The following is a 27,368-nucleotide window of genomic DNA, read 5'->3' as shown; positions in this document are numbered from 1 at the left end:
TTTTCCAATTAACTGGCCCACTTTCGCTGAAGTAGCAGCATGCTAGGGTCACAACAGGGTTTACAACCAAAGTGTCAAACAGTAACATGTGGGGCAAGAAATGGACTGGAAGATTTTGTTTCATATTTTACAGGCTTTGTTCACTAAATTGCAAAAAAGTAATATAAGACAATATAAGACTTTTTTTTTTTAGATTAGATTAGATTTTATAGCAACATATGTTTTACGGATTCAGCCCTCACTGTCAGGGACTATTTCTTAGGAATGTAGGCCCAGCTAAAACTGCTAAAACAATGGACAATTTTTAAGATAAAATTTTTCAAACATTACGTGAGCTAAAAAAAAAATTATTTTTGCCTCCACTGTATTTAAACACAGGCAAAAGTCCAACAAATTTTTTCAACTTCAGCTTCAAATATGGTGAATAATTGAATAAATTTCTAGTGGTGACAGTGTTAAAATAATGGCAACAGAGAGCTGGAGAGTCGAAAATAGAAGTTTACTTAGCCCATTAGCTGTGTTGCATCACCTGCCTTTATTTAACCCTCGCTGTTGGTGCTATAAACTGCTCCAGAAAGGGCATAGCAACAGGATACATTCCTTGAATAAACTTTGTGTGAACATATTTTCCTGTTAGCAACAAAGCTAATTAGCGCAAACTGGGAGTTAACTGACAGTTAGCAATGTAGCTAGCTCAGGAAGATACTGCACGGCTAACCAGCTTGCATTCATGTAAACATCATGTCATCAAGCATATCATACGTGGGTTAATTTTGTCACTTTATGCCGTACTTGGGGAGGATATCTCAAAGCCTGGATAGATGCTGTCAAACCAAATCTATCTGCATGGCTAGATATCAATAGAGGTAGATAGAAAAACATAATTTACAAGAGCTGAACAAGAAAAAAAATTTTCAACACTGATACAAAATAATAATTTTTAGAAACATTATTTTACTTACTACTGACATGATTGTTAGGATGTAGTGCTCGAGGTTGCGTCCGTGGTGACGCACCATTTTGACATCCGCTGTCACCATCAGCTCAACGTAGCGAGGGTAAGAGAGGAAACGTTTGTGTCTGCGTGGGGATCTGGAGTGTGTGCTGGTAGAGTTGTTGTCAGAAACGTGTTGATCATCTATCGTGGCTCTAAGAGAGTCCAGCTCCTCTCCCATATTCCCTCTGCTCTCGAATGCAACTGGCCTCTTGGTGTTTTCTGTTTGAAGAGAAAAAAATCATAAGGGATAAGGGATAATGTGGAAAGGAAAAGATGTTTACGTTGGGGGACTGAACTATCCAACACTCAAATTCATCCACAGTGGACATCCACTGTATCGACAGTTATGGGTCAAGGGTCTTAGATTAGCTGAATTCCAATGACATAACACTTCCATGGCAAAAAAGCCACCATAAATTACTGTGTCATTCTGGTGCTCAGGAAAACACTTGAGACAAAGGGTCAGTGGTGAGCGAGTGAGAGTTTTCAGGTCAGGCAGTGTGAACACAGTCTGCATGAGTGTAAACTACACGGAGAGGAAATCCCATGACGACATTTTAGTGACTCACAGAGGGACTAAACTCAGCCTGCGGTTTGCAAGAAGATATAAACATCCTCAAATTATCCCACCTCTCTGATGCTCGCCAGCATATAACATGAATGTCCAGTGAAATGGGGACAATCACATTGAAATGCAACAAATCAAATATACAAATACATGCCAGATTGAAACTTTTCAATTCATAGGTTCGAAGTGAACGCTTTCAACAACAGCCTCAGATCAGGAACAAAAAAGAACAAAGATGGCAGCCATATATTGTGCGTTCTCAACTGGCATTCCCTCAGCTGAACTGCACATGTTGAGCTGGCTATGAGCGACAGATTCCTTCACCATGACTGGGAGAAGTTAAAAGAAGAAGGTACACAGACTAGCAAAGTGTGAAGTGCTTGTGTCATCAGAGGAAAGGAAAAGAAAGAAAAAATTACAAGGGCTAAGGCTGGAGCAGATTTGATTACACACACACACATATATATATATGTGATTGTCCACGTCCACAGTCTGAGCAGGGAAACAGTTGGGGGGGTGAGGGGGTTTGGGGTGGGTATGGGGGGTGGGAGGGGCAGGATTTCTACAGTAGCCTCCACAAAGGAAGGCCCCAAACAGCTGGTCATTTTACTTGAGACCCACAGCTTAAGCATATTCCTGTTCCTGACCAGTAAACCACACCATATTGCAAACTAAGTGATGGATCTTTGTCAAGAAGAATCTCTTCAAAATCGTCAATCAACTTGATGTTGACTACATCAAAGACTGTCTGTATAGTCTGAAAGTCAAAAATGTTTCACCCAAGATGAAAAATTTATCAGCGCTACATGCTTTCCATAGACTTTTTGTGCTGAAACAGGCCATCTGAGGACTAAGAATATCCATACCTGCCATTGTGCTGTCCAGATTTGCAGCAATGCAGGGCAACGTGAGATACTGTGCAAGAAAGACTGTTTGCAGTAGCTTCTGCTATCTCTCAGCTGTGGCAAGAAGGATTTAAGCAGCCATGAGACAAAGTGCCACAAAAAGTATAGCAGGATTAAATAGTAAATCATGCACACACACAATATGAGATTCCTTACAGCATCATAACTCAAAAGCATTTTGTTCCAGTGTTTGCACACATGAAAAAATGACATGTCTCAATTCATGTAAAACTTATATTTATGTGATCCATATGGTCTCAATACTTACACAAAACATAGTATTTAGGAGCTAAAATACAAGACGGTCAACTTTCCGCCATGCTTCCCACAGATTTTAAAAAATGGACTTGAGTCTTGGGGCATATAAATTAAAAACAGCGACGTTCAATGAACATTATATGACTAAGATACGAACTGTGTTTGCAGTCCGTCTTCCTAAACAACCTTTGGGTAACCCGGTTATAGCGAAGAGCTCTATTGTCTCCTCAACACTCAATCTTTCCAGACTGTCACACAGAGAGAGATTGTGTGTAACTGTTAGGTCAGAGCAGAAAAAAAAAAGGAAAGAAAACCCACTGAGCATTCTAAGATTATTCAAGCGATGCCCCCATTGGGCTCAGAGGTGGAGTGTGACTCCCTGGCACAATGGCACACAGCTCTTGCCACCGCGAGGCCCAGCCCCTTGCCAGCGGCAGCATCCAACTCAGCGCCAAGGCTGTCTGTGCCGACACACACAGGGCGGGCAACTGGGCCAGAACAGAGCTTTGTATTTTCCAGGAAAAATCTCTCTGAGGCCAAGTCCACTACACTAAACCCCTTAAACAGACTCATCATTGCAGACAGTCTGACATCAAAGGGATTATCAAAGCACAGACGAGTATCTGCATCTTCAGAAACTGGTGTTAGGTCTCAGCGCAAGCGAGTGTGAGATGAAAAAAGAGAAGAAGAGGAGGAGGAGGTGAAAATATGGTCTCTGTTATAATAGCCTTTGAATCAGTGCAGATCAGATTAGCCACACACAACCTTTTTCCTAAATCTCCTTAGCTTCAAATCCCCCTCTCACTAGGCAGTGAGCTGCTACTTACACCATGAGAAGACAGGGGTGACTGCCCTGACCTGCCCGACACACAGACACATAACATCACCCTCACTGGGCATCACATCAGCACCCCCTACACATCTCAAGATTTCACATGTAGGAATTCATTTCCAAACATCAAAATGTGATAGATTCCATGTTTTTACACTTCAGTCTCAAGAGACTGAGACCATAAAACCGAGATTCAGCATGTTTTCATAACGGGGAACAATAAAATGAGGCCTGCACGGTATGAGCGTAAGGACTTATAAATGTTTGAATTTGGTTGGCTCCAGTATGCGCAAAGTTGAAACAGACGCACACACCACACTCACTCTTCTGCTCTAGCGCCTACTTGACTTGTAAACTTGCAAAAATCTTTTTATCAATGTGCCAAGATATAATCAAACACAATGACTCTTATAAACAACGTTTGTCTATTCACTCAATAACAAGTTTAATTGCACACCAAGAGCCCCACACACAGGCTGAAGAGTTTCATACATAATTCAAGGTTTCTGAAGGGTTTGAATGTGTCCATATGTTAACACTCATTCATAAACATTAGAGTATGGAAGTATTTTAATGCTTCTTACTGTTTGAGTCGATTAATTTTCATACAGCTTGCCCAAAAGCTCATTGTGATTGCAATCAAGATCAAAGAGTTGCTCTTTGACTCTCCTTCAGTTCTGTGTCAAAAGTATCAATGCCAAGAGCCCAACAATGGCGAACACACATTTCATTGTTGAACCAATTAACATTCTTTTACAATGGCTCGCTGAGAGTTAAAGCGCCCCATTCCCCGGGTGCCAATTAAATAGACAGTATGCCTTACATTGAGGATAGGTCGTGCCCTAGTTCTATAAGAGGTCAAACACTCTAGTTGCTGCAGTTTAACTGAGAGTACAACTCAAGAGGGGAAAAAATGTTGAGACTCCTGCAGACAGAGGCACAATTAAGTGCAATTCTGTGGCTAGACAGAGAGAAAGCATAGGCAGCTAATTGTTGCTACCGAAGAAGGCTTTTAAAAGTGAAGTGGCATGGCTTTTGACCTCATTGGAAGACGGTTGGCTTTGTACACTGACAGTGCTCTCAGAGTTCAGTTGTTATTTTCAGTTCAGAGACATGCTAAAGACAGCACGGTGGTCAGCTGAAGAATGCCTTTGGAACAGCAGACCTCCTCTGAGGAGACAAAACACCAGTTATGGATCTGGGCAAGGGACTGGAGTGTTTTCTATTGTCCGAATCAAACTTTCTGAGTTTTTTCTAGCTGCTAGCTCTTTGCAGGCATCTGAGGTTCTAAGTATCAGACTTAAAGAAATTCATCCAACCATAATGACTTACATGATTCATGAATGACTAAAGTTAATAAAACTAGAAGGACGTCAGGGAGTGCATATCTCCATCAAACTCCATCAAAGTTTATCTTAGTTTTTTTTGTTTTAATAATAGTAAATGTTTACAAACTCCCAAAACTTGTTATGTTTAACTTGCAGTGAGCACTTAACTTACAATGGGATTGTAGATTGAACAGAGCTCCTCATTTCCAGTCTTTATTATAGCAAGTTATGTTTCTTCATTGTATGAGAAATCCACATTAAGAAAGAAGTCATTCCTAAGTGTAATAATGACACTGGACTCACTAACTTTTAGGAACGTCAGACAAATGGACTTTGGAGAGCATGTTATGATAGGAAGGATGGACAAACCTATGAAAACAGGACACACTTTTCCGACACAGCCAGTATGGATGAAGCATTGCATCACCCATATTTTAAAACGTACCAAAAACCTATTTATTTCTGAGAGAACAACTTTCGCCTTGACATAAACAAAACAGATCTGCAGTTTTGACTGATGTCTGGCCTTTCAGATGATAAACAGCCAGAGCCGCAGGCAATGACACTGATGTTTTGCTGGCCACCTCTCAGCGCTGCCTCTCCCCTGTCCACCTCAGTGGGAAACTGTCGCTCACCTGTCACCCCCTCTCACCTCTGACTGTCACCCTGCCACCACACAGTCAGTCACTGTCACTCAAGTTGCTCTAACCATTCCAATCACACCCCATCTGTTAAGAATGCCCAGACAGTAGACAGTGGCAGAAAATAGCCCCAGCTGGAATCTGTGACGGGAACTCCCGAGACAACACAACACGTTGGGTTCAATAGGGCTGAGGCCTCAGGGCAAGCAGACACATGGCAGCTATTAAGGTTACAGAATGTCTGTAGCTGCCCAGCCCTGTTCAGCCCTGTCCAGAGTATCTATTATCTCAAAATCAGATGACAATGAGTGCAATGGACCATATTAGCTGTCAAGTGATGTTATGAAATTTGAAGAAATGATGGGACAAACGATGCCTGAGGGGAAAACTTGCACATTATGCAAAACTAATATGTATGTTGGCTCAAGATTCACAGTCAGTGCAATGCAGAGGATATTTTTCAACACATTTGACAGTTAAGACTAACATAATCATCTTGGCGTTCCAAAGAAAATGCCATGTCCATTCAGAAGATTCTGATTCCTTTTCTATGTAGGCCAATAGCAAGGCAGTGGGTGAGAAAGCTACTTTAGGGAAGCAGGTGTAAGAGAAGAATGGCGGACAGTGGGAGCTTAGGAAAAAGCTGGGGTCTCTGCCAAGCTCCGCAGCAAAACCGACAGGCACATGCAGCGCAGGCTAGGAGTGCTCAAACAAATGAAGAAAGGAGCTCCTTTCTCCATTCCTCTGCTCTGCTTGCTCAGCAATTCCTAATACTCAGCAGGACACTTCATCTACTGACAGGTCAGTGAGATGACATGCACTCTCGATGGATGCAAACACACGCTCACAAGCAAATCCCATCTATACATGCACACAAAGGGCCAAAAACAAACTATATTGCCTAACAACAATAGGTACTTCCTTGGGGGAGGTTCAGTTTGTCCAGGGGGCATGAGGACACAGAGCAAGACTAAGCCTTCTGGAGCCATCTGATATTCAGAAGCTCTACACCATCTAAAGTCAGCCCCTAAAGGTGAAAGAGGTTGTCTGAGTGATCAGCACCCGTCCATCACACCCTGGTTGGTCACCTTTCCTGACCCCTGTCAAGAGCCAAAGTTAAGAGGAAAACAAAGAGCTTAAAGCATAGTTCCAACTCGGGCCCTGCAAACAAGCCAGTAAGCCCAGTAACCATGCACCTCTGGGAGGAGAAAAAGCTCAAGGTCACATCCACCCGTCCAGTGAGTGACTACAAACAAAGAGGGAAGTGAGGTCACAATCAACAAGTGCTTCCATTCACATACATGAAAGCGCAAAGGGAGAGCGGGCAGCGATTCAAGTCGGCTAGTTCAAAACCCAGGCGGGGGAGGGCATTTTTCCATGTAAATGAACCCTTTGACCAAAAACCTGATGCTAGCATTTGAACTACCATGTATACACAGTGGGCACCAAGGGGAGAATCCTATACCATGATTGTGTTGAGGGTCAGGGGGCACAGATGCAATGTATGCCAAGTATTGCTGCATCAAAGCCAGTCACATTGCTGTCTCAGCTCTCCTCAGTTAGCCATCAAGAAAGAAACTCTAAGCCAGCTATAGAACTTTGGTGTTTGGGTTTTAGAGCTGGTAATGTTTGCTTTCAAGCTGTCTGTATTCAGCTCACTGTTTCTAATTCAGACAAAATATGACACCCCACAGCTTCAGACATGCAGCCAATGACTGTGACAAAGAGATACAACACAGATCCCCTTCCCTGCCTCTCTTGCTTGCATTGCTTGGATTTTAGAAAGCAAAGGGAAGAGAATGAGAGAACAGTCTGCCCGTATCTGTAGCCACCCTCATCCTTGTGGCTATCTCTATCGAAGAACGATGCAGGGATTCACATGCAAGCTCAGAGACAGATACCCAGTAGAATGTGTCATTAAGATTGGAGCACTGTTGTGATTTGAGCCCAGTAAGCTTCTTCCCCCCAGGCTTTTAAAAGCCAGAACCAGGCACAACAAGGCACTCTGTGACTTTAAAACATTAATCACCCACTCTACAGCTACCTACGCTGAAGGTATTCTAAACAACAGAGAAGCCACCCAGGTTGGCTGACACAGAAAGAGGACTGATACAATTGCTAGCAGTGTCAGTCAGTGAACCCAAATTTTATGTTCATGTTGTTCAGATTTCATTCACTCTTTCATTTCAGACATTAAGTATAATACATTTTAAACTCACATCCATTTAAACAGCACACAGAATGATGCTGTGGTACTTAATCAACAGCATATGGACACACACAGTGAAGAAAAGCAGTTGTAGACAGGTATATAGCCGAGTCATGACTGCTGAAATAACAAAACATTGTTTCCCATCAAGGTAACACTTTAAAAGCCCTTATCATTGCACATCTATTGCCGAAACTTCACAGGTAGTGACAGCAGATGTACGAAAAAGTCAAGTATTGTACGCGTCAAAGTTGACAAGCACCAACTCAACAACAAAAGTTCATCCTTTTTAAATTCATGTGAAAACATAGCCTTCCTCTCCTTTCAACACATTTTTGCAGAGGTGTGCAGGGACTGTACAAACCTTGGAAACTCTTACTGCCTCAGTAGGTACAGAAGTCCCAGTTGTTGTCCTGGCACTATCTGTAGTGAAACAAGGCAGAACTGAGACATCATATCAGAGGGGAAAGCTTATCTAACCAGATGTATCTTTCTGCTGATAGACGTTTTGTTTCGTTTTGATAAAGCGCAGCTTGTTTCATCTTAGTCATTTTCAAAAAGATGTCTTCTTTTGGGGCACAGCAAAGAGAAAAGCGGATGAAGAATGTTTATCAGACCAGTGAGTAAATAGGTCTTGCAAAACAATGTCTTTACAGAGGGAAAAGGCTGTCCAACTAGCGGATTGGAAGCATTGCTGACCATTCGGCCTACAAGGCCTCTAAAGCTTCAAACCTCTTCAAATTCCCAAACCAGCCAAACCCCTCAACACTCAAACGACAGCTCTCACTTATGAAGACAAGAAAGAGGGCCATAAGTTGACTGACCTGAGTGCTTTTGTAGCTCTGGTCTAAATCAAATCCAATACAAAAGGCCCCACAAAACAAAACAATTATGCTTGTTTTTGGTCTGAGAGCTATTGGTGCCATGTAAATGTGCTAAATTATAATGAAAGGTATTTTTCAATTTTTTGGAGGTAGACAAGCGGTTTGATGTAGCTACAGCAAGATTATTTAATTGGCAGATTAAGCTACAGTAATAACGCAAAGTTTATATGTATTCATATGTATAAACAATACATTTTCTAGTTTACACACAGTTCGCATAATCTGCTATCGAGAGACACTGATCAGCTTTGGGGAAGCCAGTCACATTTTTACTGCAGTCCAATGCTAACCCTTAAACCCTGCTTTATGATCTTTACTGTGATGTACAGATTTCTGCTTTAAGGCCACAGTCCAAAAATACTGCTGTTTTAAGATCCTGGTCAATTCTCCAGCTAACAACAGTTGACTTGATGGTTCTTTGTTCTGTGTAAAATATAAACATAGTGTACGCACATGTTGTAGGATGGAGTAAAGAGAAGGGAATAAATACAGGGACATGGTCATAGTACACAGAACGGGATGTGTGTTTTCTCAAAGAATTAACACATTCAAAGGTCCAAATCCGAGAGGCGAGTGTCCAAATCCAAGAACAGGAGAAGGCTCTACGAGTGTTTTGCAAGCAGAAAAACACACATCAAGCCAATGTTTATATCTAACCTGCTAGTACAAGCGCATACTGCACTTATTCCCATAAAAAGACAGGACAGGCCTGTTAGTCTTGGCTCAGCAAGGCCTTCAAAGAGCCCGTTTATCACCACATCTGGAGAGGGGCCTATCTGATAAAGTTGCCTGGGACACCTCACAGTCCTAATCCAGCCCCACTGGTTCTTTTAATCCTGCTGCTCATTGTTTACCTGCTGCCCTTTGATGAAGCCCTACAGGTGTCTCATCCATGTATGCATCTTCCTCCCTGCCACTTCCTTCTGTACACTTAATATCATTTCTACATAGAGTGTGTCAGTTCACAGATGAGATTATGAGTTGAAAAGTCAGAACGTGTCCTACTTAGGTTTAAGTTGGCATTAAAGGATAACGGGCAAAGACTTAAACGAAAACTTACTGATTTCAATAGATGGTCCTGGGCCATCAGAAAGTCAGGGGTCATTCAATAAGCTTTCACCTGTTTGGTTCTTAAGGGAGAGTATATTTAAAAGTGCCTCAGAGTGGGGGATGAGTGACCCTTCAGATTTCTAAGTCTCTGTTTACCACACACATACTGAGATAGTGAAAGGGCAAAGCATATTAAGGAGGTATTGGCCTGGCCCATCAGGTCTTTAAACCACCGCCACACACAATGGCCACCACCAGGCAACAATGGCCGGGTTCAGACAACAACCAAATCAAGCGGTCTGCACATAAAAGATTTATTGCATTGCAGAACAAAGGCCGCCCATGGAGATCCCCACAAGAACGACTCTCAGTTCTTCCAGCGTTGTGAACTCTACTTGGTCACCCTGTTTTTTTTTCTTGAGGGCCTCTCTCACACCCAAAGGCATCAACCATAAAAATTCAAATGAAATTGGGGGAACTTGCAAGCAGCCTCCCAAGCGGAAAACCTTTCCAGTTCTTTTCATCATTACTGCGAACAAAAAGTAATCATTCCTTTCCTCTGAGCTCCTGCCACAGACCTCAAACTGAATGAGTGAACATGAGTGAATAGACCAGGCAGTGCTGGAGCATGTTTTACTTAATTAAGTTGAGGAGTTTTGGGTAACGCCCATTAATCAAGGTTGAAATCTCTTGGGTATCCTGCAAGGCAAAAATCATGACTGGGTGTAATTTACATTTTAGGGCTAGTGTTTATTGCTGTGGCTCAGAAAGTGAATGCAGGTCACCAGAAGGTGTTTGTGGGCAAAAGTCAGACAGACAGTGGTTACAGGCAGTGTAGTTAGGCAGTCTGTAGTCTGTTACCTGAGGCAGCACAGGGCTTTGTGTTGTTGTCAGTTTTCGAGATGTTCTTATTCCGCTCATGTCGATAGACAAGATGAGGTTTGTTGTGCTCCTCGTCATATTCCTCCCCCGCAGCATTTAGAAGAGGCTCCAAGAAGTATTCGCCATGTTCTGTCGTAAAAGTTCCAATCTAAAGCAGAAAAAAAGAGATGTCATTGATGGCTTTGCTATGGTATGCACACATGCACTTGCATGTGTGCATACTGAACTGTATGTGAGTAGGTTTCATTTACAGATTAGAGCACAGTTACATTTAAAAAGGCTGGGATCTAATCACACTCATTCTGTGTTGCCTTTGGGCACTGCTGTGCACATTATTTCCATTCTTTTGAACAAGCTGTTTTTTGACAGGTGCACATGGAAAGTACATGCTGACTAAGAAATGTCACAGAATAGTTCACTGTCAGTTATTGTTAAAATTGTGCAAGAATCGAGCATACTCGTGAGACATTTAAAGCCTTTTATACATTTACTGAGCATACATAAGTGAGTCATCATGATTCAGTAAAGCATTTCCTACCTTTATGCACACATGCTCTAAGGAGTGCTTGTCCTGACTGTGAAAATGCATTTCACCTCACAACCTGACAATGGGAGGAGTGACATCATCATATATGGATGGTGCTGCTGACAGAGGAATGCTAATATTGATTTGGAAGCTCAGTCCCTCACAAAGCTTCTCTGCGCACTCAGCCATGAGGCACAATGGTGTTTGTATGGTAATTTAATGCGCACACTTAAACAGGATATTGGACACTGGAATGTTATCTTTAAGGCAGCATTATTCCATAACTGTCCCCCCAGCTGATGGACGTTTGACAATGGAAAACATACAAATCGGATTTGGAAAACGTGTGCAAACTATATGTGTACCTCTCCTCTCCTCCTTTCAAAGAGTGAAGGATTAGTTGGTGTGCATGTATACACCACACTTCCTTGAAAGAGCTACAGGCCTTGAGTGCTACATATGTTCAGCACTGCAGTGTAATGAGCTTGTGAAAACATGACACAGGATAGAAACAACCACTGGAAAAAACACCTCAGAGCCCCAAAGATTGTACTTTGTATTCTCCCCTCACTGTACTCCAAATGCAATACTACCATTTCCTCAGTACAGACAATAGTGTAGATGAATTGACTAAAAGTACTGAATCCAGTTGCACTGTGAGACTGTGAGTTTTTCACCAAGAATTATCTTCTCCCAAAGACAAAGCAGCATTAGGTGGAGTGACAGTGTTATAAGACTCAAACTCAGAGCGTCACTTCAAGCAAAAAGCATGCAGTGAGAAACGCTTTCCTGGAGAAGCTGACACTGAAATGGAAGCATTCACTAGACTATCTCTGCAGTCGAAATTAAAATTGATTCATCCACTCATTACTTTATCTTCCTGTTTATGAGCCCATCCCCGCATGTACAGAACAAAAAGAAGGTGTTCAGGCTTCTTAAATTGTATAGCAACTTTGATGTATACTGAGATATACATTGCCATTCATGTTCACTCCTAAGATAGGAAAGGTTTGACCTTAGAAAACACCAAAATGAAATTACCAAAGAATTTGACTAGTCAAAAATTGATCTAAAACAACATGGGTTCCTTCAGTAACTGAACTGAATCTTTCAATCATATCACATGATGTTCATCATATGGAAAAAAAATGTCCTTTTTGTGTACTACTCCCAGAACTGTGCTAAGTCTCATCTGGTTGTACGAAGTCAAAAGTTTGTCTAATTATTGCTGTTATTGATTTGGTACCTTTTAATTAATACGTGAAGGTTGCAACCTAACTACAACTACTGTTGTAGTGATGGAAATGTAATGAATGATTTATACACCATAACAAGTAGTAGATGTTTACCTGTATCTTGTAAATCACTATCTACGGTGAGTTAGCTTTAATTAGATGATTATGGTTGAGCCTTTCTAAAGTTCTCATGTGGTGTTAACAGAAGACTGAACAGATAAATGCTCTGTTTAGTCAATGGAGGGGGCAGAGTTTCCCAGCATTAGCTCATCAGCAACTCTGGCAAAGGTTTGGACAGACACAATGGTTGCTGTTCAGTAGCGGGTGCTGAACTGGACCTTCCAACCAAGGGACTTCTATTTGAAGCGAGGTCACACTCGTGACCTGGATGGAATGACTGCTGGCACACATCTGTTTTATCAAATCCCACAAAGACACTTTCAAACCCGGTGGGAGATGAGTCATGCAAAAGTGACGTACAGTTGCAGTCAATCTCTGAAGTTAAGTAGGATATAAAGGTGTCAGTCTGATCTTTACACCAAGGTGCATCGCCTGGTGCTGGAAGGAAGACTGACTCACCACACACGTCTATTATGTAAGTGCAATGACAGAACAAGCTCCTTTAGGAACTAACATTTCCCACGGTGTGAGTGATCCCTAAGTTCCAAACAACCTTCATTGGCAGTTTGTCCTCTTTTCTACTCGTCACAGCTCACTTTGAAAAGGCCAAAAGCTCCTCAACCCCACCCCCACCTCCCAATTCCCCCCTGGGGACGGCTTTGAGCAACTCTGGACGAAAGGGGAACCTGCTTTTTCTAGAATGACCCCTTTGTTTTAGGGCTTAATTATTCCTTAATGACCTCATCCCAACAAAATGTGCCTGGCCATTAAGCCCCAGTGATCAGATACGGACACATTTATGACCCAACAGCCTCTGGTGGTGTCTCCATTGTCCTGTCATTCTCAATGAGTGATGATGCGGATAAGCAACAAAGATTGCTTGAAAAAGGATGCACACATGTTTGGATAAGCTAGTCATACATCAAAGTTGGGCAAACGGGCAATTAAAGGATTATTACCCAGATAATTCCAGCATACCTCAAGTCCTAAATTTTTATACATACATGGACAAAAAAAAACTTTATTTGGTTGTCTCTTTTCCCCAAACTTAGAGTGGATGGGAGTTAATCCCACCAAAGTGATATGACACAGTGATTTTATTATCATTATGCCAGGTTTCAACAGGAGTACAATCACTACATGCATTGTGAATGTACTAGGTCAAAAAGCCTCAAAGTGCAGTTGATACCCACTCTGTGACATGCTATCCTGATACTGTACACCATGCACCTATCTAAAATAAGGATTATGTCACTGATAGGGGCAGTGACGGGGAGGTAGACTCCAAGGCTATAGTCCTCCCGTCTGTGTTGCTGTGTCCAGCCAAACACCCCCACCATGCAGAGTCCACACCAGAATCCGGCTGGCGCGACTGAGGTCAACCCCCTGCCCCTGGACCAGTAACCTTATGTGACCCATGAAGTCATCCTCTTCAACACTTATCAGATTCTCCCACACAACAGTCAGCAAACTAAAGAACGTGGGCATCAGGATCCTCATATGGTATAATGGGATTGTAAACTCATTATTATGCAATAATGCCATTACAGCCCATCAGACCGAACAGATATGATGAAGGGTAATTATAAAGCAAACAGCTGCTTTAGGTTGAATGATAATATCTGTTGCTCGGGGCTGTGACTAAAGATTACTTTCATTAATGACTGATCTCATGGTTATTTTTTCCAGTGAATCATCTACTTTTTTAGTCTCTGAAAAGTGAGGAAAAAACCTCCCATCAGAAGTTCTCTGAACCCCAAAGGTGACATTTTCATATTGCTGGGTTTGTCCACCCAACAGTCTAAAACACAAAGGCAGACCAATTTAAACAGAGAAGGCAAATCATCACATTTGAACAACTGGAGCCATCAAATGTTTAGCATTTCTGATTGATAAATTCTGATCTTTGTAGTGTCTGACCACACAGCAAGGTCAGCCAAAGAGAGACAGCTAGAGCTGATCAGATCTGTTGGTGTGTCTTGCTCAAGAGCACTTCAGCAGAAGTGGACTGCTGCACCACTGATCCACCCACACATCCTGATGTCCAGAGCCCCACTGTGCAACAGCAGCATCACCCCACAGACTCTGAGATGCAGGGCTGCACGCTCTTCCCCCCCCCCCACTGACTTTAGTCCGGTTACATTCACGCGGGTCGTGGGTGGGAGTGGGCATGCATGAGTGGAAATTCGTTGAAAGGGGAGAAAGCGTGGCGTCCTTTCAGCATGGATTCGCGATGTAAACAGTATAAAAACACTTCTAAAGATGTGATACTCACAAGGCCAGTGCACAGGCTGAAGACGGCTGGGTACTCGCTCCTGGAGTTGACGTGTCCGCGGAAAAAGCAGTGGCGCAAATCGCTCTTGTCGTGGAAGGGGGAGTCCGTGGCGTTGCTGTGCCCCGCTCCCAAGTGTATCACAGCGTAAGAGGGGGCGATGAAGCCGGAGTGTGCGGTCAGATTGAGATGAAAGCGTTCCCCGAATGCATCAATCCTGTAGTGAACCCGTAAGCCCGACAGGTCATCGTCTAAACTTCTCCGTCTCCTTCTGTAGTGCAGTTTGTGGGGGAATGTTTCTCCGAAGTCATTCAAACGGAGCGGGGTGATGATTTCATACGATGACAGCTGCTTGATGAAGCTTTCTGCAGGGGGAAAAAAAAAAACAGAGTCAGAGAAAGTTGTGATTCAGAGGCAAAGCAGCGGCGATGTAATAAATGCAGCTGCAGCCTCACGATCCTGCACACCAGGCATCATTCTGCAACACCACAGTTTACTGTTAAAACAGTATCACCTTACCACGCTCATAAATCAAAACAAAACCCTACCTTGTTTCGGATGCAATCGGTACTGCAAAGTGTCCCGGACAAGCGTTGACAGATGACACATTAGTCCAACCAGCCAGATTGCAAACTGCATGATTTCCTCCGCGAACAAACCCGGGCTGTCGTCTCCAAGGCAGTACCCTCAGTCTCTCCGGAGCGGCTCCCCCCCGTCTCCCTCTCCCTTTTCCGCGGCTTGTCAGCAACAGGTCGTGGTATCTGCGGAGGCTCTCTGCAGCGCAAGTCTTGCAAAGTGCACTGGCCTCATCGCATTGCTAAACTTGCATCCATTGCCCCTCTATAAACGCGAACTTTTTATGACACATTCATCCCCCTGACAGAAAAAAAAATGCTGCCTAATGTAAATTTGCAGTCAATACTGAAAGGAGGGATCAGTGCCAAGTACGCTTTCCCTTAGCCATCCCTGCAACACCCCGTGCACCCTAAGCACTCACCAACCGCGAAGCAACGCCCCTGCAGGCTCCCGAGCCAATGGTGAGAGCGCCACGACCACCACACATGGGGCAGGCTTGAGTGCTGTGCAGTGTTTCAAATGTCTGCATATAAAATGTACCGATCTTGGTATGAAAATCAACCAAAGCAACAAAATCATCTTGAATTTAAGATGACGCTGCTACACTGTGACCGACACGTGAATCTTACGGTAAACGATCCACCGAATTAAACCTTATTTTAATTCAAAGTCTCATGTTATAAAATATTATAATATTGCTATGTTAGGGTAATATTATAAAGACTTGTAATGTCTCACGTGAGGTGGTCAATAGTGAGATCTTCAAATATAATTATTTTATCGTTGATAAAAACTGCATAGCAGCCGACAAATAACAAGAGATTGCAGCTTAGAAGTGCCAAAGATACGTTTAAAGTCATATGGAAACAGAGTCTCCATCATATATGTATAGTTTGTCCAAAAGTCAACCACCTTCTTTAAACTATAAATGTCTTCTTTTGTCTTTGTAAACACAGATGGAGCTCCTTTGACTAATATCTCCTGAGAAACAAAACAAATTAGGCTACTATTGCTGATCCATGGGCATTAACGTAATACCTTTTTTTCTTTAATCAGTAATATGTAATCAGTAATTGATTCAGTTTTTCCAGTACTGTTGCCAACAAGTTTATTTTTCAACAGTAAAATGAACCGCTCAGTTAATAGCTTAGTCACAGTTCTTTATTGAACATGTTTAAAGGTATCAGCATGAGCTCTAATGGATCAGTTATTTTAAGATTATAGCACAATAAGCTTTGTTGCTGCTATCAGAAAAGTATTTATTCAAGGAGATGATCTTTTTGTCTACAGGCAGGACACATTATTAGAAGCAGAAATGTGTCCACCCAGTGGGTGGATAAATATAAATACACAAACAGCTTTCATATTAGAGTATGGGTGGTGTCACTGTGATATTGTTGGGATTGTTTGTGAATGTACTGAAATAAATCCAGAAGGGTTGAATCAACACCTCATGTAATGAGTTTCACAAAGAGAAGTTTTATTTGAGGGTGGATGTGTTGAATTGCGCTGCATGCTGCTATACAGGTGAACTTAATAACCTGTACTGAAACCATAGCAGCCTCCTACATCCTAAACTCCTGAGCTGTAATATTCTCAATATTGGCAACCAATAAGAATTTACAATGCTATGATATCAGTGGAATTGTACTATAAGTACATTTTGCTGTAGCAATATCACCAGTTTAAGCTTGTGATCGTAGGATTGAATTTAATAACATGATGCACATTGACCAGGAAGTATCCCCCAGTAGTTTGTTCTTATAACTCGTGGGAAAATATTAGGCAATCAAAGCACTAAATAATTAGCACAGAGGGCAATTTAAACCATTCTTCACTGTCATCCATTGGAGGAAGTGCACTTCCTTGGCCGTGATGTGGTCAGCTTCTCGTTAATCATTTGGGCACATAAAGTCTTACACAAAGTTGATGGACGTGTGAAAGGAGCCTTGTTTTTCATTTCCTTTGAAGACTAATGTCACAGCATTGTGAGTAATTAGACTCGGTTGGCTCACCGGAAACACTTCTGGATCCTGTAAGCTCTTTCCTTGACACAAAACATCTAGTCTCCTAGTCATGGCGATTAGTTTTTAAAAGTCTCCCTCTCTCACTCATCCTTTTCACTCCCTCTCACTGTCCCTCCTTCATGAACTTCGGTTCATGGACACCTTTCAGCTAAAAATCAGTGTTGTCAGTGGCACACAAACTTTTTCATCGCGTTTTTGTTCAAGATCAGATGTGGCTCTGACATCATGGGGTTCACAGCTCCAGTATATGAGACCAACTCTGAAACCCATTTATATTTTATGTATTCTGTTATTTTGCTATGTATATAGATTATTCATTATGTGGAGAGTTCAACACACCACAGAATTTCCTCATCATCAACATCTGGAAACAGTTCAAACTTGCTATTAAAACAAGATTCAGAGATTCAGTTTCCTTATAGATAGAGTTTTTCTAATAACATCTTCATAAAAGAATGGACAAAAATTCTTTCAAATGCAATGACTCAGTTTTCAAGTTGGGCTGCTTAAGTTGCATCTGGATTTCAGTGCTCCTGAGATGAAGTTATTGTTATCTTGTCCAAAATATCTGCACCGTAACTCCTTTGATGTCTCCCTGATGTGTTATTCATTCAGTCCCAGCTACACCACTGTCACTGTTCTGTCATCATCAAGAGCCAAGTGATAATGCACCAAAATAATTGAATTTGACAAACAGAAACCAGCTGCGACAGAGAAAGGCATATCCATGTGTAGCTTAGAGAAAAGGTGTAGGTGATAAAGATCAGTGTAAAAAAAAAAAAAAAAAAGACGTGTTTTTCCTTTTTAATGAAAAAGGCAGTTGGAGCAAACAGAGTCTGAAAAGCATTTTTAATGATGAGCCCCAGATGTGCAGATTTCTCAGACTGAAACAACCACCGCTGGGAGGTTACCTGTACTGCATGGCACCCAGGTGCTGAGGCCCCCTTGCTATCTCTTTAACTTCACTTCACCCACCCAGCCACTAACTAGCTTTTATCACCTACGGCACATTTTAGAGGTTGCTGTATGACTGCACTGGATAGCTTTTTTAGGGTCAGTGTAGTTACCCACATACTCATTAAATCTCCACAGATGCCACAGTTAATGCATGAAACATCCCCGACTTCTGCCAGATGTGCAGAGTCAGGTCTCTGCGTATGACTCAGTTTCTGCCTTAGGCCTCTATATATCGTGGAATCCTCAAATTTGGAACGTGCTCTGAGTACAGTGCAGTGTGTGTCTGTCTTTTACACATGCACTAATGGTTGTAAGGGGCGCTAATATTCATCAGGCCCCCATTAAACCAGTGATGCTTCCAGTTCTTATTTGTCTCCAACAAAATCCAGCAGGAATTTATGCCCACAGTAGCCTCTAATTACGCACATCTCAAGGCCATTGCTTCACAAATCAATTGACAATGTCTTATGACAAAGTTCTGGTCAGTTGCTTTAACCTCAAAATGACATATTCTGGACTGTTCCTCTTCCTTGTTTGGCCCTTGGCCACGGTTGACCCTATGGGGTCAAGGGAAAGAGGAGGCTGAGGTTTGCTGAAAGGAGGACTAACGACTGAGGACGTGGCTGTTTCCCGGTTTCCCAGCAGTACAATATCTTAATAATGAACAGATAAGAACAATGAGATTGTAAAAGGCACTGTGGCATTGATACAAGCACTTCTTATCCTGCTTCATATTCACACTGCTTGTATTTTGTACTTTGCATTGTACTTCACTGCCAGTTATTTTTGGATAAAGAATCAGTTACATTGCATGTCCTGAAGTCAGTCCAAGTCTGTTTTATCCGCATACACATGTTATTTTCAGACTGTCGACGGACCAAAAGAAAGAGTTGCACTTGACGACCATCCAGCCATGTGTGTCTGAGGGTTTGTCTCCCTCTGGAAGCAATCAATTGTGGTGGACCGACACACATCAGTAGAAATAATGTATCAAGTATGGTACACTTGGTTTTCTGGCTTTTCATGGTTTATGATGCTCACTACAAAACATTGAATTAAATTTATAGTCTTATCCTCCAGTAATATTTTTTACATAAAGCATGTGAGTGATTCCCTTGGCGGTTAACTCTCATTTCCTCTGTTGTTGTGCCCTCTTTGGTATAAAGCAGAAAAAATCGCTCTAATGTTGTTGTTTGAACTTTCCAGACTTGATCAGTCATTTACTTTTCTCAATACTCAATTTTGACACTGATTTATGCCATGAGAGGAACAGTGCTGTTACCTCATTTTTATTGCATGCATTTATATCACTTTGCTATTTTAATTCAAGGAGATTCACTGGAACCTAACATGACAGAGGATTAAAAAGCTAGCTGACCCATTTGAATACAGCTGAAACAAAGCATAATGTCCCTACTGTACAGTCTAACTAAAGGCAGTAGTGGAAGCTCTGCTACTGGCATGTCAGGTGATTTATCTTCCGGAGTCAGACTCCCCCACCCCCCACCCCCACACCAATCCTTCTGCTTTACCCCAAACTTTTGCAAAGCGCAGACCTGAGAGCTCAAACAGCTCCAGAGCCATTATCCCTCTCAGGACTCCATGTGATTGAACTCCAGAGTCATAACAGTGATCTATACCTTCTGATATACCACAACCCTGCTTTTACCAGCCGCTCCTTGCTATGTTGAAATTTCAGCTTCCTTTCAGGTCTTGTAAGAGCTCTCTTGAAAATATTGCAAAATGACCCCGGAAGGTAACAAAAATTGCAATACATGTTGTAGAGCACAGGGAAATACTCTTTAGTGTTACATACCAGGTGAGGTGCTGAAGAAAGATAAATACTTATGTGGTTCAATGAATTTGAATCGACAGAGGATAAATGAAAAAGTCATTTTGCTGTCACTGATGGAGTTACCATATTACACTGGTCACACCTTCCCTTTCCATCCTGTCTGTGCTCCCAACCTCCCTCTCCTCTGACCATTCAGGTGATTCTCATGGTGCAGTGATCAAGGAGCTCGGCCACCTGAAACTTGTGTTGGCTTGCACAGCAGATTAAGCCCCTTCCCCCAATAGGATTCCGCCCCCTATAGCTGCAACGAAGCTTCATAAGCTGCTGAATTCCTAGTGCCCTTTAAACACAGTGGTCTGTCATCCTCTTTCCTGCTCCCATTGAGTGAGGTATTGTCTGTCTTAGCCCTGCAGACAGCTATAGGACGACGTCAAAGAAGCAGTCTCTCACCACTCTCCTGAGCACTGTCTCATTGACGAATCATCATATTATGGCAAAATAACCAAAAAGGCTGATAGAAAACAGAAAGATTCCTGTTTGCTGAGAGAAAGAAAACAATGAGGCTTTTAATTTCACATTGGGATGACTTTAGTAAAGACAGTTGTGTAAATAAATGACGGGATCTTACTGCTTTTGCAAGTACAAGTCTTGTATTTTGACATCCTCTTTTCATTGCAGGGTCAGTGTTTATTATTGTACTGCTGATGGCATTACACTACAAGCAAAAGCTGGTGAGTGACCTAAGTAGGACGGCTTGTAAGGCAGCTATCAGTTACACTTTACAATATAGGAGCCTTAGTTTTAAACAGTTTTACCGTGGAGCAAATTGTGAACCATAATCTACATATCTGACACTTTCTTTATGAGTTGTTTCTGAATGATTCAACTGCTAGTTGAAAGGTTTGTCAGTCTACTGAATGTCCTCCAACTTCTAGGACCTTCAGCCACTAGTGGGCTTGGTGACTTGGTGAACATGAACACATCTCGTTTTGCTTGTTTTAGCTCTTGTTTTGGTCTATAAGTTTGCCAGATAGTCACTAGACACAACTTTGTCCTCCTGCTGCTTGGTGCTGGGCAGGTAGCTCTCAGTGGAATTTAATTTAATTTAATTTCTCAATATGACTGCTATGCAACTCTTAAGAGGGCTGTAATATATAATTCATTTAGTTATGAATTTGTGGCTATTAGTTTTGTGTTACTCAGCAGCTGTTTCAGAGTTAATCAGAAATTACTCATTTAAAAAATGTCCTGTATGTGGGTTCAGATATCTGGAGACAAATTTCAACACTGTGTTTGTTCTTAAATAAAATTATCTGCTATGTTATCTTTGATTGAGTTACTCGGAAATCCCCTATGAGTGATTCATTAATTATCAGTTTGGTCCTGTGGGCTGCTGATCAGCATTTTGCGCACTATGATATGGGAAAGTCATCTTTGTTCATATCACTGAGAGTGTTTTCTACCCCAGAGGTGTTTAAATGGTCTGTGTTCTGCTCTGTGTTCTGTGTCGTTTCCAGTCCAGATTTGCACCATATGTGAACTCCATCAGTGAATAAATAGGTTCAACCTTGGAGGCAACAGCCTAATTCCAAATACGCACCATTACAAAAACACTCTCATCTGTATTTTGTGACTTCTCAGCTTATCCCCTCGAGGGCCAAACATTTACTTGGCTCCGTTTTCCACACCAGGAACTGTATACATTTCCACTGCTAATAGGGACCTTAGGGATACAGACATTAGTGGAAAAGTGGAGCATGTTTGTGCATTTGGGTTTGGGGAAACATGTGAAGGGGAAAAGGTCTAGTGTCATAAAGACCAAATTTAATGCATCACATGACTGTATCAATTACTCTAAATCGGGGGGAGACAAAAAATAAGCAAAGTGAGATCATGTTTAATGCTGAAATTGACTTTAAAAAGCATCAGCAGGAGGGAGTCATAAACTGTAATAAGACATCGTACTCATAAACGTTACGCAGAGTGGACCATGATCTAAACAGAAGCTATGCGAGCGTTTCACGCCCAGGATGGGCCCGTCGTGACTCCACTCACAACTTGACGCCTCATGTGACTGTCTCTGATTAGGTTTCACTGAGAAATATATTCGCTGTCTGCAGTTGTCTGCAGGCAATCCTGCATCCATCCCCACGATAGAAATAGTGCCTGCTGATTTCTTTGGACATTTTTCTCACATTCCTCACTGGCAAGTGTTGATTTTTTTTTTCCTTGAAAATGCCTTTATCTTCTCCAACAGGTGGCAATAGCTTAAAAATATTCAGCATGGAATTCCTCCCTGATGGAGGCAGATGTATGTATCAGCTTATCACTTCGCTTGGTCCAGTTGACAAGAGGAAACGCTTTGACATCAAATGCCAGAGCTCCCTATGTGACAGACATGAATCTGCTACCTGATATGTTTCCATAGAGTGAGTGAAGGCCATGCAACTCACCAGCACTCATTATGTTTAACTCAAAGTATGACCAGAAGGCAAAATGCTAACCATTTCACTTTGCAAGGCTTTGCATTTTCCCGTGTCGCATAGTGGACTAATCCAGTAGTGATAAGTGGCACAGGCCATGGTAGAGACAGCTGCCCAGTTTTGAGGATATTAACAGCTGTGAACTTTAAGCGAGCAGTGACTCATGAGATTTGATGACAGTCCAGTAGGGAGTCCTTGGATCTTTCTTCTGGTCCACTTTTAGTACAGCAGACCACAACACAACATCCTTGGGACAGAGCCATGTATGTGAGGTCACGGGTAAAGACGGTCTGAGCTCTTTCTTCAGTTTACTTTATAAATGTTATTCCTGACCAGTGTTGGGCATTAATACATTACTTAATGATACATACATGTGATTACTTTTCTACTTTTACATGTGAGTAATGTGTAAGCTAGTGCAAGGGGTTGCAATTTAAAGTTCAGTAATTTTGTTCGCGATTATGTTTATGTATGTTGTATATAGAAATCATGGTGGTTGCATCGCTAAGGTAAACCCATGCATGGAAGTTATTTGAAGACCACACCAGCTGGTTTGCATGTTTTAGCCCAGCTACATGTTTTGTGTCAAAGAAAACCATAATGCAAACCACAACAATTCTAGAAGTTTCAATGATGTTTTTCTTTTTATAGCATTATTTTGCTGCAAAAGTCCCCATTGGTTTCCATTCATTCCTATATAATATGAAAATGAGTAGCTACACAATGATAATGCAACTCTAAAAAATAATGCAGGTTTGATGTTCACTGTGATGAAGTACACAACTCAAGAAAGTTAAGAGTCAGCTTGTTGGCTTCTTAAAGAATTATGAAAATAGTTGGTAACCCACATGCTGCTCGAAATAGATGTGATAAAAACCACCAAAACATTTTAAATTGTTTGCTGTCTTTCTTTCAGTCAGTTGAAAAAATTGATATGTATGAATACACAGAACGAAAGCCAGAAAGAAACTGATCTATCTTGGCATAATATCTGGAAGCAGCTCAGTAATGAACATGTTACGTTTAATGTGTACTCAAAAACAAATGTAGGGATGAAGTTGTACTTTAAAGAGGAGTGATTCAGCATAACAGTTTCTGGATGAACAACAGAAAATACATCCACCAAAAATTTGACTGTTGGCAAAGAAATAGTTGCAGCACATATCCCTGCCTTAAACCACAAATTGATGTTTGTGTGTTGCTGTTTGTGTACGGATTAAACAAATGAGATACAATGTTGTTAATTTGTCAGCTTTAGCTTTTATTTTTTTATTTATCTTATTTTTAGAGAGCTAGGCTCGCTGTTTCCTCCTGCTTCCAGTATATAAGCATGCAAACATCCTGGTTCCTTCTCACACCCCAGCAAACTCTCACTTCAATCCGTTTGCACGGGTCAGGGTTAACAGGTGATGTTAAGATATCTCGCAGCTCAAGGGGAAATTACTCCATTAGATTCTAACTTGATGGCATGCCTCAAGATGGCATCCTTTCTGTTTATATACATACAAACCCACACACACACACACACACGAGACACGTACCCTTAAATTGCCTTGTCCCCTGCTACATTAGTCCTCATATGAGCTTTGGTATCAACTAACTATGCCAAGGGTCAGTTTTCAAACCTCATTTGATTCTGTTTTAAATTATGTCGCTTACAATTGAGCTTTGCATTCCTCCATAAGCACTCAGACACGTGAAGACACACATGTAATTTGTGATTTCAGTGTGTTTGAAAAGAAGAGAAGAAATTAAAGGCTAAAGTAACAAATCCCCACAGGCCACAGGCAGGACAACTGCTGCACTATTTGTGAGCAGTAACCAAATATAACAGTGAGGTCAAATGGAGTGTAAATAGATAACACCACCCAATGAGAGTTTGACGTGAGGGTTCCCTAGGACCATCATTGCCTTTTGGGTAACTTGATCAAAATGCTCCATTTCTACACTTCTGACACTGGGGTACATATAAACTAGCCCGGGTTAGTTTTAGTTCTTCATTACACTGAATTTTAAGTGGTTTTAAATTTTCTCTATTCCAAAGTCATAGATAGATGGATAGATAGACCCACTCTTAAATTCGGCCTTTAGATTCACAATTGGGTACAGCTTTAGAACGAATCATTGTTTTTTTGAATGGGAAAGTTGGGTGGCCGTCGTTGACAGTGAGAAGAAAACAGCACTGCAGAATTTACAAAGCCCTTCTTGGCAAACCATATCTTACATGTCTCTTTAACTTTAAGTTCACACTGCCCTAGGTCCCAAGACTATCCAGGGAAATAAACATAATAACACTGAGATTAAAACATTGGCTTATAAATATAACATGAAAAGGCTGGCCCCTTTGGCACAATTTAGGAACCTCTTAAGCTGTTTTTTTAACAGTCCAAACACAGGTGTTTTCTCTTACTATTTGTTATGTGGTTTGTTGTATTTTATTTGTGTTAGGTATGTACTGTTAGTAAAGTCTTGTATAACATATTTATATATGCTGGATATGGTTTTTGTTCATGGGAACCTTGAAAGAGAGAGATTGCTCTCATTGGCCCTTCCCCAAAATTAAATGAATGAAAATATGGAAGACTAAAATATAAGCAATTGATTAATCAAAACTGCTTATGCCTTAAAAGTTCAATGCATCTTCAGGTTAAGTAAAAAACCAGAATGAAAAGGGTTTAGTAACAGGCATAGACCAAATGATACAACAGATGATACTTTTGATCATGTTTATTTTCAGCATCAACCCAAAAACCAGCTGTGATGATTCCTCACATGAAAGAGGGACAACTTCTTGATGAGTAAAGTAAAGCTCAACATTTGTGCTCTGGAAATGGACAACGGCTAATGGATTGGTGATCTTTCATAGTTATGATGATAGTACTCTTTGGTAAGGTGGAATTATATCATGTTTCATTCCTATAGCAGATTACCACAACACCACCATCATTTATTCTGTTGCGTACTCTCTCTCCTGCTCTCTCACAGACACAAGAGTAGCAATAGGACTTGGACAAAGTGACTACCAGCATGCAGTGTGAAATTTCGAGCTTTTCTATCATCAGGCATTCTGACAACAACTAAATTTAGATGTCCCAGTATCTCTGAGGCCAGGTTATCTGTGTCTGAAAGTTCCCTGCAGGGGAGAGCTGCATGAGAGCTGCCATCTTTCACCATTGGAGAACCAGGTCTTTATCATGGAACACCTCGACACACTGAAACCCTCCTTTAACAGGCTCAGCTTAAGCAGAGATAGAACACAGTGTGGGTTTTTTGTGTGTGTACTGTATGTGAAGAACAAAATACCCACAGCGCAAGTAAGAGGTGGTGGTAGATCTCACAAATGGCGAGAACAAGTGAAATGTTGCCCTAAAGTTTAACAAGTTAATGCAGGATTATCTCTAGGACAGGAATCATCTTTAGGGCTAGGATTTAACATGGTATTATGTTTGAGGTTTAGTAGGCTGTAGAGTCAGGGAATGGAGGTAATGTTGGGCTTGAGTTGAAACTTTTTGGTGTTTTTAGAATATGATTAAAACAACAAAAATGTTGATTAGTGAGCTTCTCAGAAACAAACTAATCAACTGGTGGCTTTAGCTTTATATTTCAAATATAACAGACAGACATGAGAATCAGATTAATCTTTTCATCCAGATCTCTGCAAGAACACTAAAAAGATGTCCATCCATCCATCCATCCATCCATCCATGGATGAAAAGATGTCAAATCTAAAATAAATTTTTGGGGTGTGTGTGTGTGTGTGTGTCCGCGCGCGCACGCACGTGTGCATGTGCAACATGTTTGAGCTGCGAGGCCTTAATCCTGCTGTAAGGGAATGAAATGAGGCGAAAAGCAGAGGGATCCTTTGTGAGAGCGTAGAACAGCAGTGAGCTCAGTGGGTGTGTAAAAGGATGAGTGCTGCTTTAGACAGAATGACACTGTTAAAGCCTACAGATGAACAGATGATCTGCTTCATGTACACCTGGTTTGATATTGATGAGTGCTGTCAACAATACAATTCATTTTTTAAAAAGAGGATATTACTTCATTTCTCGTTCCAGTAATCTTTTGTCCCTATAGGTGATTGCCATGTTATTTTGGAAATAGAAGCACTTCAATACACCTCGGCTTGGAGGGGATTTGAATTTGGCTGCAGTGACTTTGCAGCTGTTTTTTTTTTTTTTTTTTTAAGTTGAACCACTGCCCCTCAAACCTTTTGTGCACATCCATGGTGAAGGTAAACACTCCCATTAGTGAATGAACTATTGTGACTGGCTTGTGTCTGCCAGGCTGGGCTAACTCACCAGCGAGTTCAACAACTAGCTTATGAGCTAGCTTACTACATGTCCAAGCTTCTGTCTCCAAGCGACTGTTACTTTGTTGTGTGATTACCATTTTACACAGATGGGCAAGTAACAGCGCTTTCATATGATAGACCTTTTTCACAGCGGACATTTTAGAAGGATGCTTCATTCTTATTCAATTCTCCCTGCAAGCGAACCACCACCACTCATGGAATTCCGCCATCATTTGTGCTTTTGCCAATATTTGTGCTTTTCTAGCTGTGACGTGTCAAAATGTCCTCATTGAAAATGGACTTAAAAAGTGCATTCACTCTTTCATTCATTTGGCCAGCAGAAGATTTACAGTGGACACTTTGCTAAATCTCAGAATACATCTGGTGTAACTGAAAAGGGACAGCATCTAGCAACAGCACCATTGCTAGATGCTGTCATTCATTAGACAACCTTGAGGCTTTTCTTTTGCCTAGACAAGGGCAGTCAGTTCACAAATTTTATATCAGAGGCTCAAAGGTTGTTTCTTTT

At 41.5% G+C, this 27,368-nt stretch overlaps 1 protein-coding gene across 2 annotated transcripts in view; it reads right to left on the bottom strand.

The window, feature by feature from the left end:
• LOC124061684 (A disintegrin and metalloproteinase with thrombospondin motifs 20) overlaps positions 1–15,810 on the bottom strand; it is a 77,312-nt gene extending 61,502 nt beyond the window's left edge. Inside the window, exons 1-4 of one of the 2 annotated variants that reach the window (XM_046393816.1) lie at positions 15,256–15,810; positions 14,711–15,072; positions 10,534–10,702; positions 963–1,216 (exon numbers count right to left, since the gene is read on the bottom strand). In XM_046393816.1, coding sequence (XP_046249772.1) covers positions 963–1,216; positions 10,534–10,702; positions 14,711–15,072; positions 15,256–15,346 — 876 coding nt within the window. In that variant the 5' untranslated portion in view covers positions 15,347–15,810. Of the gene's footprint in view, positions 1–962; positions 1,217–10,533; positions 10,703–14,710; positions 15,073–15,255 lie in introns of those variants that run through there. The other variant, XM_046393817.1, reaches the window with a different exon arrangement.
• Between the last annotated feature and the right edge of the window lie 11,558 nt (positions 15,811–27,368).

The sequence above is a fragment of the Scatophagus argus genome, chromosome 7, assembly GCF_020382885.2.
Source record: "Scatophagus argus isolate fScaArg1 chromosome 7, fScaArg1.pri, whole genome shotgun sequence".
Classification (NCBI taxonomy): domain Eukaryota; kingdom Metazoa; phylum Chordata; class Actinopteri; family Scatophagidae; genus Scatophagus; species Scatophagus argus.
Note: the sequence above shows the minus strand (reverse complement) of the source record. Positions and strands in the feature narration are given on the sequence as shown.